Source organism: Agelaius phoeniceus, chromosome 4, assembly GCF_051311805.1.
Source record: "Agelaius phoeniceus isolate bAgePho1 chromosome 4, bAgePho1.hap1, whole genome shotgun sequence".
NCBI classification, from domain to species: domain Eukaryota; kingdom Metazoa; phylum Chordata; class Aves; order Passeriformes; family Icteridae; genus Agelaius; species Agelaius phoeniceus.
In genome coordinates, this window is record NC_135268.1 from 16,587,111 (window position 1) to 16,599,171 (window position 12,061).

Here is a 12,061-nt window from a genome sequence, read left to right on the forward strand (position 1 = left end):
CTATATTATGCAAGATTCTTAACCCTGACTTAATGTAAATTGTTATGGCAGACAAGACTGGTTCTGCAAAGCAGAAGTATCTTGGCTGAATCCTCCATACTGGGTTCCGGAGACCATAAATTCCTCTTAACAAATCCAACACCAAGGACAGATGGATGCCTGACATTACAGTGTATCATTCAGGAGGAGGTAATGTTGAATTTCATTATGGACATTAGTTTCCAATCTTTCTAGCAGTAAACTCAAATTATTATCTTTACTACTGCCATAATTCATCTCCCAGTGGGCCATGTTACTAAAATACAATTTCAGTTCAGCTTGTTCCCATGTACTTAGCTCAAACTGTTTAATGAACATTGTTCAAAGAAATCATCATTAATCACACTGTAAGAACATCTATCTGGCAACACTTAAGACAAAGCTGAACTAATGTTGTTACAACATAAAGGTAATGGGTTGTTATAGAATCATAGAACCATAGAATATTAAGGCTTGGAATGGACTTTAGAGACCACCTAGTTCCATGCCATGGCCATGGACTGGGACATTTTGCACTAGACCAGGTTGCCCAAGGCCTTATCCAACCTGTTCTTGAACACTTCCAGGGATGGGGGCATTCACAGCTTTTCTGGGCAACCTGTGTGAGCGTGTCACTACCTCACAGTAAAGAATTTCTTCCTAAGATCCAACCTAAATTTCCTTAAATTTTCTAAATTTCCTACCACTGCTTTTCCTACCAAAGAGTCTCTCTCTGGCTTCCCTGTAGCCCTGCTGTAGACTGAAAAGTTGCTACAAGGTCTCCACACAACCTTCTCTTCTGCAGACTGAAAAGCCCAAATTTTCTCAGCCTGTCTTCATAGGAGAGGTGCTCCAGCCCTCTTATCAACTTCTTGTCCTTCCTCTGGACTTGCTCTAACAGTTCCATGTCCTTCTTATGTTAGCAGGACCAGAACTACGCTCAGTACTCCAGTTTATAAAGGTTTTGAGTTCATGGTCAAGTCCCAAGAAAAACCACCTTTAATATCATCCTTTCTGGAGCTGAGAAATTTCAGATTCAGAGCACCAGTAAATTTGTGGCAAATGATGGTCAGCACAGAGCATCAAGATAGAAAACATGCCTGAATTCTCTGCATCTTAGGAAGCTGTGGTGTACACAGATGTGTACTACAATTACAATAGCATGAAGCTTGTCCGTGGAAGAATGCCAAAACCATCTGTTTTCAATAAACATGCTCTCCCAAAGCCTAATTCATGAGAAACAGACACAAACGTCTGTTTCACATTTAGGGCAGAATGTGACTCAACAGTTTGGGCCTTGCAGCCACCACAAGACAAAGGCGTTTACGTCAAAGCCTACTGCGACTGCACGTAGACCCAAGTTCTGCTCTTAGCGTAGTGATAATGCTTTTCTCAGGATTTATGGCCCTCAACTAATATTTCCAGCTGCTGTCTTCTGCTTTAGGCTCCAAAAGATTTTACTTTGACCAGATAAGCAAGAAAATAAGGGTAGAGTTAGACTGGACCAGTATTAACTGGGGTTACACTTGGACATCCCTGCAAACTGAGGGACAAGAAATATCACCTTCATCTGTGAACACTTTGTTTTGAGGCAGATCCATAAAGAATGACTGAAGCCAGGGGCTTTTGCTGGGAAACTCCTGCTTCTCTGTTCTGGGCATCTTGCAGGCAGTTAAAAATCTTCCTCTTCTTTGTGTGGTAGTTAAAGAAATCACGCACATTTTTTCTGGTTCCAGTAAGGATCATTCCAACAGCAGCACTTCTGCTGAATTCTCTGGCTTCCTCAGTTCAGTTATTATTTTTGTATTATCTGGTAATTTTGATACAGTTATTGTAGATTCTTCAGCCTGTGTTAGATATTCCCTATATTCCCCAGAGTTTTGTATCCTGTTTTATACTACTTCTCTTGTTTTTATCAGTTGTCACCTATCGTGCCTCAGTATTTTACTCTCGGGTACTTCAATTATATATGAATGTGATGTTCAGAGCAGCTACTTTCCATTTGCCATCTAAATATCTTTGTAGATGAATGTAGTAACCTATATTTAACTTCATAGGCAGTTGTGCAAATCTACTGCATTTCAGCGTTTGTGTTTTGGTGTGGTTATTTTGTCTGCTTGCTTTTATTTGATAATTGATTTCTAGATGTTTTGGGTTTTTTTATCCTCTCTTTCCAAATCAAAAATAAAATGGGAAAAGAGAAAAAAAACAACTGCTTAGGTAAGTCACAGAGCAAATTCCCAAATCTGAATGGAAAGAGCCTAGCTTGGGATATTAGAGGGCTCATCTCTAAGGCTTAATCATATTGGCTCCCTTGATGGTGCTCATTTCCTTAAGCAATTTTTAAAGAAAAGTTCTATTACAAGACAAGGTAGCTTGTCTGGTTTCAATATCTTGGCAGAAGAAATAATTATTTGCAAAGCATTGGTAATACCTCACCAGACTGATTTTCAGAAGTGCTTTTATCTCACAATTAAGCAGAATCTGTTTTCACTGTATTCCTATAAATAAGACACTTCGAAAACAGAGAGGCAAAATCCCTGCTCTAGTATTGTCTACAGAGATAAAAGCCAGGTAAAGAAGGTGGCAGGCATGTGAGCTGGCATTAACATTTGCAGGAATATCCTTTGACTTATTTCCAGAAAATATCTGTAATCTCTGAGACACAAATATTTGTATGACACTTTTGTAATTTTATGTAAATATAAAAACACTGAAGGAAAATGAAGCATACCTCACATCATGCTTCCCTATGCTCCTTAAAAATTACCACAGGATAGTGAAATAGAATTTAGTATCAAGCTCTTACAACTTTGAGGTTGGGCTCTAAGTCCTATTAATGATATGAAATAAGAATCAGTGCATTACATTATATAAACTGGTTTTATTTTTATCAAGAGGTTTTGTTTTTTTTTTCCCTTGGCTACTTGTAAGATATCTTTGCCTCAGTCTATAATATTTAGAAGATGTTCTGGGTAGAAAACATATGCTGAAAAAAGAAAAATGACCTGCCTACAAAGCTTATGGCTGACCACAAATGTTTTAAGGGTGTTCTCAGTTCTTAAAGTCACTTCACAGAGCAGATAATGATCTTCTCAAACTCACCAAAAGTAGGGGGCTTTTGTGGAAAACTGAATTTTAGACTAATATAACAGTTTCTTAAGCAGTCATCTTTCTGCTTGAATCTAAAAATACATTTAATATAATATGCCAGTATTCAGGAAAACATATAAAACAATAAGCATATATTCTTGCAGGAAAAAAATCCCAGTGCTAGAAGAACAGAAAATAACTGCATTGGACAAAAATAATTCAAAAGAGAAGCCTTCAATTCATAGCAATAATACATCACATTCGTTTGGATTTTTGCTTTTCTAAATCCCATGAGCACATAACATATCTTTTAGACTATTTTGAAATAATTTTAAAAGTAAATAATTTGGTAGGAATTTTTAAATCTATTGTTAACCCATGATTTGAGTGGCAGTCTGACTAATCAGGAAAACAGCATGAACAAATGGTAAGTAAATACAAATCAAAACACATCAGGAAATAAATGTCTGAAAAAAAACCCCAGCAATGCACTAGGGAATTCTCTGGCTTCAAATGCTCTGCAAATACAGATTGAACTTTAGATATGTTGTTATTGGTTAAACAATTTTTAATGAAATAAAAAGACCTATGTGCTCTTAAATGGATAATTTATGTGCAATGTTATTGTCTCCCAAGGTTTAATTAAATGTTTGCCTTGTGGCTAATCAGCTACAATTAATAAATGAATCCTATATTCATGTCACTGATAGGGAATGTTAAAATGGCCTCCATTGTAGTTTCGGTATCACTTTTGTGTCTGGTTGATAACAACAATCTAATGTATGAGAAACTTTCACAAAATAATTTAGTAGGGACACTATGACAAAGTTCCGGTAGTATAATGGATAGGTTTATCACAATGCCTAACTTCAAGTTTGGAGGTAAGTACCCAGTGGTACTGGATGTGGAAGTATGTGCATACAAAGTGCTTTTCATCCCAAAATTCAATTTAAACACCTACTCCACCAAAAAAGGAGAAACATTTCTTAGCCTTATGGATAGAAAGGAGTTTACACAGTGTAGCATAAACATCCATTAATCACCTGACCTACTGAACCCAAAGGATGTGAACTATCTCTGGCATGACACACCTAAATGTTGCCTTAGTAAGAACAACACATTATTTTCCTAGACGTGACCCTTGCATGCCTTTTCACTCCTGCTACTTTAAGTTATAAACCTCTATAGGTAAGCCTTTAGAATGTAGGTGAGCCTCTGCTGGCATTCTCCCATCTGAACACTGTTCCTATAAATTGTGGGCTAACAGAGAACAGGCCAAAGGCAGTGCTGGCTGTCACTGACAGTGCTCCAGAAGTCATCTAGATAGAGAATTTTAGATATGCCAACCTCAAAAGATATCCTAGTTATCATAGTTATCATTTACACTGCAGCACACAGGTCTCAGGGCTGGGCTCCATCACAAAAAGGGATCTGTTGCCTGTATCAGTGTTTTAGATGTTGCCTGCAATGATAATTGCTGTTGTCTGTATCGGTGTTTTAGATGAGATGCAATCAATGGGTGTGACCAGAAATAGAAAATTATAATAAAAGAAGAGTTTAATAGCAATTAAGTGCAAACAATCTTCAGGGACCAAGAGCAAAACTTAGGAGTTTCAGCTTATTGGGAAAAAAATAATTCATCTGCCAGCTGAATATGAGCATGTCTTGCTGGCAGTCTTTCTTATTATCTCAAATAATTTTTTTTTACCAATTTAAGCATAATTTATCATACAAGGAACAGAACTGTACAGGATAATTCTACTGTCATCACTTAAGTCATTCATTTTGATTGCACCTCCCTTGATTTAGTTAGATTCTCATTCAGCCACAAGCCATACCACGTACAGCATCATGAAATTCACTCAGAGGAGTGTGAAAGGCTGTAAATACTGCTGTCTTCCATTAGGATAAAGAAAGGCATAATTAATTGCTGTACAGTAAGAATATTGGCTGCATATTTTGTCTCAGGAAATGAAAACTTATTTAAGAATAACTTATTTCTCTTGGGGTTGTAAAGACATCTTTATCTGTACATCACTGTTCTTTTACCCAGGCTTCCATTTATTACAGGATGAAGACTATACAAATTAATGTTTTAGAACCATTTAGCTCAGTTTTTCATGGAACAGCTTGTCCCAACATACACCAGAATAAACAGATAATCATAGACTAAATACTGAAAATACAGTGGAGTTTTCTAAATGTGATTACAGTGGCTTTTTCCTCTCAGTTACTAATATCAGTTGTACACATAAAACATTTTTTTAAATGCTCTATAGGATAAACAGCCATAACCTAATTCTGATTACAATTTCCCATTCAATCATGAAGGAGACCTTCAAACTCACTTGCCTGAGGCACTGAGAAGCTCCAGGTCTTTGACGCTCATGAAAGAAAGATAACAATCACTCTTCAGGGGAGAGAGATTTTATTATACATACCCCGTGGGTTTTTTTTATCCTTTATCAAACTGCACCTTTGTGGGCCTTTAATTTCTTAATGGGTTGTTTATCCTTTCCCCCATAATTCATGATGATAAGCTAGATGTCACAAAGATATTGTTATGGTGATGAAAAAGTTGTTCTGATGAGCTGAGTCAGTGATGTAGTTTGATTAACTTTTTATATAAATCTTTCTAGACAGCTTTCAAAAGAAGGTCAAACAAGTCAGTTGACATTGCAACAAATTTTTCAGTAGGTGAAAATCCATCTGATGCAGACCTATAAAAATACCTGAAATAAGTAAAGAGAACCAGGAGGAGATATTGATAGCATAAATTTCATTTTATCATAACATATAAGGTGCATGCTGGGCCACTTTTGCATGTAATGCATGTAGAATTGTAGGGGGATCCAGTATGGGTAAATGAAGGTGGCATAGAATGTAATCTTATCCCTTAAAAAGTTGCAGCTGAACTAATTACTAAAGATTAGGAGCAGGCCTGATGTTAATAGGCCACACCTGTAGCCAATAAGAACAGTGTTACAAAAGAGTGGATTGGTGGGATCTGCATAGAATATAGAGCTTACAATGGTATTATATAAAGCCTTAAGAGCATGACTTTTGCAAAGATGTATTATTTACAATTCCAACATTCATGACTAAGTTTATTAGGTGCTCTCAGGCTAATGCCAAGAAAATCTCTGTACACTGATTGCTACCTGGTAGCACGCTCAGTGTTGGCCCCTTCCCGTTCCCTGGTTTTGTATTTTTAACAGTTTGGCCTTTCCTCCTTTTTTTTCCTCCATGCTTTTCACCATGATACTTTAGTTTTCACCAAGCCTCTCCCTCTTCCCTCCCTTCTAAAGTGAAGGACTGGGGACACTTCAGGTTTGAGGCATTTTTGTGTAGTGGACAGGTGGACAAGTAACAGGAAAATCAGAACTACCAGGGACCAAAGATGAACAGGTAGGCAGGAATCAAAACACTTTTTTTTAATCAGCAGTATTCAGTAGTATCCAGATATGTCCTGGTAAGTTTTGGGCATTGCCATATTTTAGCACAGCAATTTGTTTTCCATGTAACCATTACAGGTGCACAAACATATTTCCTAAGGGTATCAACTACTCATAGTGATCAATACATTGCACTTTTTGCCTTGCTAGGTTACATTTTTGAATATGCCTATGTCTGAAATCAATTTTTTGTCAAACAAATTAATTCTTCATGCAGCTTTTGCAAGGAGCATCTACTATAAAATATTGTCATTCCTTGGACACTATCATTGCTTACAGAATTGGGAGAAAACCCACTGTAATGATTGGAACAAAAGAAGTGCTAGCAACTGTATTTTTTTTCTATGGACTGACATCCTTTCTCTTCAGGACTTGCAGGCTAAACATTTCTAGGCAAATTAAATTGGTGCTAGAACACAGCATTGTAATAGGAGTTGGTTTCATCCTTAACCACAGAAAGGCTACTGCCTCTTCATATTACTATAGAGATGTAGACTGCCTTTGATTCTCTGCTAAAGAGTGTTCTCTCTATCTTACATATTGTTTGGCATGCAGGATCCTTTGAACACATCTCCATAAAAAAAATTCTTACTTTGCTTCCAAGTAAAATGAATTATATATGTTTAACACAGGAGATGTAGCCATGGCGTAAATGTCTGCTTGTGAAGTACTCCAGATATCATTCCAGAATATTAAGAGTAATTTTAAATCTGCTGGTTTATCTTTTCTGTTTTTACAAGTTTTCTTTGTAAGTTTATGTACAGGATACAAATAATTGTGTCATTCAAGTGTTTAATCCAAAAAGCCAAATGATAATAAGTCAAATGCTTTCCTGAAATCAAATTAAATTACATCAATAAGCAAAACCTGCAGCCTCATTAAGACAGCAAAGTCTGATTGCCAGGATATAAAGATTTTTTTAGCAGTGATTGGAAATGTCTTTGTTCTTTGAAATTATTTGTTAACTGAGTTAACAATATAGTCTGTTCTGGATTTTGCCTGATCAACGTCACACTGGTAAACTATTATTATCCCATTTATTCTTTTAAGGTACTAGAACAATACTTTTAAGGAGGCTTCACCCTCCTTAAAAAAGTCTTAGTATTTCAAGAACTTCTGAATATGAACATTGATAGACATGTTCATTCCAAAAGCTTTAATGGCAGTTTTCTTTCAGTAACTGAACCATTCTCCCTCATCTTTGAATAGAAAACAACTCTTCAACATATTTAACAACATGTTTACATCAGCTGCCATCTTCCCAAATGACAGAACAAGTATGTATATCTTTAACATTTGAAGTTTGTCACTGATTAAGGTTTAAGCTCTCATCTTTGGGTCTTAATAGGGTCTTCTTGCTATTCAGATAATTTTCTGTGTTCTATACTTGCAAAACCCCCCCAATTTCCTCATTTTAACTCAGTTGACCATATGTATATTTCCCTCATAACCTTTTACCTGCCACAGCAATTTTCTACAATTCCTACCTTTCAGTGTACTTGAATGGCACCATACTCTTTCTCCACTTTTGCAGATGTTTGCCTTGCAAACCACCCTGGCTTCTCAGTGAACATATTCCTTAGTTGTGGCATTCTGGCTGAATGGGTATCTGCACTACCACCCTTAAACCACTTCCAATTATTATTCTCTCACTTCAGATTAAATTTCTTCTCCCAACAGACCTACCTTATAATAATATTCACCTTTATAAAATTGGCACTTCCAAAGGATTAAGTATATGTGTTATTGGCTTGGACTTAATTCTGTTTGCACATATCAAATGTGATCAAATCATTACCAGTTATACCTAAGCTATGGCTAATTTTTAGTTCTGTGATCAATTCCTTTTCATCTGACAAGATGAGGTCTAATATAAAATTCCTCTGTGTTGGATGCAACATTTTTTGAGTTAGGAAATTGACATTTAAAATATTTTGAAATTCCAAGTATGTTTTAACACTGGCAGCATGAGGCTTTCAGCATATGTCACTCAGCCTGAAATTCACTCAGTCCAGCAGTGCTTTCCCTATGTGTTGTAGGTGGGTAAGGCGTAGGTCATGCTGTTCTCTAGTGTGATTTGATATCAGCTAAGTACCCTGTCAGCTTCTGACTTATCCACTAGAACATTGACCCATAAACATGCAAGATCCTTTGTTTTCGATTGCCATCAACTCAGAAACAGATAATGACATTTTTTAAGTGCTTTCTGTCCACTTGATCCTTCCAAAATAGATTATAGCAATTGATTCTGACATTCCTGTTTTCCAAACAGTTGTAGCAATAAAAACTAGGTCAAATCTGTACTAAAAAAAAATGATCTCCTGCCAGTGTCAAGTTTCCAACATGAAAAGAGAAGTCACCGAAAAAATCTCTGCTCTTTATATTCTGTAACATCCCAATTGGGTTTCTCTTACAGTTTTCATTTGCACGTAGCAAAAGCTCATTGATTCCTTCTCAATATTTCCATTTCTGACCAGCCCCCAGACAGCCAAGCAGGCCAGCCCCTTAGAACGGCTCCTTTGTGACAGTATGTGTATCTTTAACATTAAATTTAAATTAAGAAGCAAACCCTCGTCAACAGAAAGTGAGGACATTTTCCACAAACCAAATGCCTTCATGTTGTCACTTACTCAAGAGATTCAGTCTAATTTTTTTTTCTACTTGCTTTTTCCCTTACTCAGAAGTCCTGAAAGACTTCAGGAAGGTTCAGAGGTCCTGAAAGGATGGAGTGCAACAAAGATGATTCAGGGACTGGAGCATTGGTCTTACAAGTAAAGGCTGAGGGAGCTGAGCCTGTCCAGGCTTGAGATGACTGGAGGGGACCTCATGAAGGACTGTCAGTATCTGTAGGAGGGATGCCAAGAGGATGGACCAGGCTCTGCTTGGTGCTCTGCTGAGCAATAGGACAAGAGGCAACAGCAGAAACTGATACACAGGAAGTTCCACCTGAATATGAGGAAGAATTTCTTTACTGTGCAGTGACCACACACTGGAACTGATAGTCCAGAGAGATTGTGGCCTCCCTCCCGGAGATATTCATGGACCATCTGGGCACAGTCCAGTCCCATGTGCCCCTGGGACAACGCTGCTTAAGCAGGGAGGTTGGACCAGATAAATACCCCACTGTGGTCCCTTCCAAGCCTAACTATTCTGTGATTCTGTGAAAGAAGAAAACCTGTTCGCTGCAGGTGACCCTTCAGCATCTGAGAGACTGCCCACACTTCCCTAGGTGTCCGTACGATCCTGGCTCTTTGCTTGCCAGCGTCAGGAACTCGCTCAGCTTTGAGGGACGCTCCCGTTTGAGGCAGCTCGTTCGGAGCCCACCTGAGCTCCTGGAAAGGGCACCAACACCTCGGGCCGTGCCGATTCCTCACAGCCCCTGCGCTTTCCAGGGTCTAACCCGGCTTCAGCACCTCCCCGAGGCCGCTGGGAAGGGGTGGGACGGTCCGTGAGGGCTCCTGGAGCCCGGCCCTCAGCGCCGCCCGGCCCCGTCGCCATGGCGAGGCCGCGGCGTCCCGTGAAGGGCCGGGCCGGGCCGGCGGAGAGAGCTCGTCCTGCGGCCGCGCCATGAGCCCAGGTGTGTCCGCCGGGGAGCTCCGGCCGATGGGGGTACATTTTATCGGTACCGGAGCCAAGGGCCGGGGTGTGTAGCGGGACAGGTGAAGGCACACGCTGAGGTGTCCCTGGGCGGTGGTTGGTGACAGCCAGGCAGCGGCGGATGGCGGCTGAATTCCCAGCGCCGCAGGGACGGAGGGCATTGAGGATACGGGTCAGGCTGAGGCCGTGACCGCGTCCGGGTCACTTGGAACAAATAGCGTCTATCACGCTGGCTTTAGATTTCAAAAATGTTTTGCTCGTTTTTATTTTTTTTATCAATTTACAATATTACTTTCAGTGTAGTAAAGCTGCGTGCCAGTAAGTCTGTTCTGTCACTTTCTGATGTCCCTTTATCTTACAAGCTGCCAATAGCAGCAGGTATGCCCACAAAGGCAGCCGTGTGGTGTATCCATCCCTACTTCCTCTCCTCCTTCCCGGGGAGGGAAATCTCCTCAGCCTCCAGTTAATACCTCCGAAAATGTGTAGGAAGAGCAAAGGGGCAGCCAGCTGGTTTCCCAAAAGGTACTGGGAAAGGCACCACTGCTATCAGCTGGTGTTTTACCTTCGGCTTCAGTGCACCTTGGAGCAATTACATCCATGGGGAGATTCCCTCCATTGTGGGATTAAGTGAAGCACTTCTTTAGAAACAAACTGCACCACCTCGTGTTTTGCTGAACTCTGTGGGTGTTTGATGAAGTAAATGATTCGTGGCTCAGACTTTATCATAAAGGAGCAAGATGTAAAGTGGTCTTTAAATGACCAGCAATGAAATTTACAAGACTGAAAAAGCATGGGTTACAGAAGGATGTAGTGCCTTCTGTCATGTGTCTGTGGTTGTAATTTACCTGTAAGAATTAGTTACCTTGGAAATGAGAGAAATAAGAGAAATACACCTTCCATTTCACTCTGAAAGCAATCTCCCACATCTAAAGTAAAAGTTGCTTCATTATTATGAAGCAGCTTGGGTTTTTTTCCTCTCCAAAATTTGAGTTTGAAATAGGAGCCAGGGCAGTATTTTAGTCCTTGTGAGGCAGAAACATGCTAAGAAAATGTCTGCATATGTGCCTCATGTGACGCCTGTGTGCCTGATAGCCTCTTTTCTGTGAGTTGGGAACATGGAGCATGTGAGCCAGCAAGGACTCGTTGTGTGCTCCAGCCAGGTGCTTTGTGGCAGTCCCCAAAGGAGAGCTCCCTATCAATAGCTTTCCATTGCTGCAGTGGCTCTCTGGGGGTCTTCTTGCAGCTGCTTCCCCCGCTTTTCTGCCCCATAGCTGCAGTCAGCCCCTCTGGCTTGCCAAATTCCTCAGCCTCCACTAGGGCATGGCTGTGTTCATTTTCCCACCTAATACCTCACAACAAAGAAGCTTGTAGAAAGCTTTTCATCTTCTCTGGGCTTCAATATTGTTGTTTCAAAGTCCAATTACTATTTCTCACTGAATAGCATCTTCCTAAAAAGGGGTTTTCCTTTCTATATAGTTTTTGTATACAAACCTGTCATTCTCTGTGAGAAGTGTAATCTTTTATAGTTATGAATTACCCATATGTTTTTTGTTCTATTGATTTTTTTTCTTTTCTAGGACACACTTCTGTTAAATTTTGCTGCCTCTAAATGCAGACCAGTTTATCTATAAATAATATCTATTTTCTTTCTGTAAAAAATGGTGTCATTAGTACAAGGCCCCAAAAGAATGACTTAGGAGAAATATGCTATCCTGTCATCCTTTCAAACTATAATTCTCCTTATTATTCAGTTCTCAGTAACACAATTAAAAAATACTTCAGTATAACCACAGCAAAATACTGCATCAATGAAATGGCTTTTGATCCCAGAAAGGCTAATATATAAACTATCTGCTAATCTGATGCTGATCATTCAGTAACAAATTCATTCATATCTA

At 39.3% G+C, this 12,061-nt stretch overlaps 1 protein-coding gene across 2 annotated transcripts in view; it reads left to right on the plus strand.

Annotated features, from left to right (window-relative positions):
* Positions 1–12,061, plus strand: part of TTC29 (tetratricopeptide repeat domain 29) — a 176,707-nt gene that overhangs the window by 53,287 nt on the left and 111,359 nt on the right. The window contains exon 1 of one of the 2 annotated variants that reach the window (XM_077176590.1): positions 10,063–10,143. The exons of the other annotated variant lie outside the window; for it this stretch is intronic. Coding sequence (XP_077032705.1) covers positions 10,134–10,143 — 10 coding nt within the window. The 5' untranslated portion in view covers positions 10,063–10,133. Of the gene's footprint in view, positions 1–10,062; positions 10,144–12,061 lie in introns of those variants that run through there. 2 annotated transcript variants of the gene reach the window in all.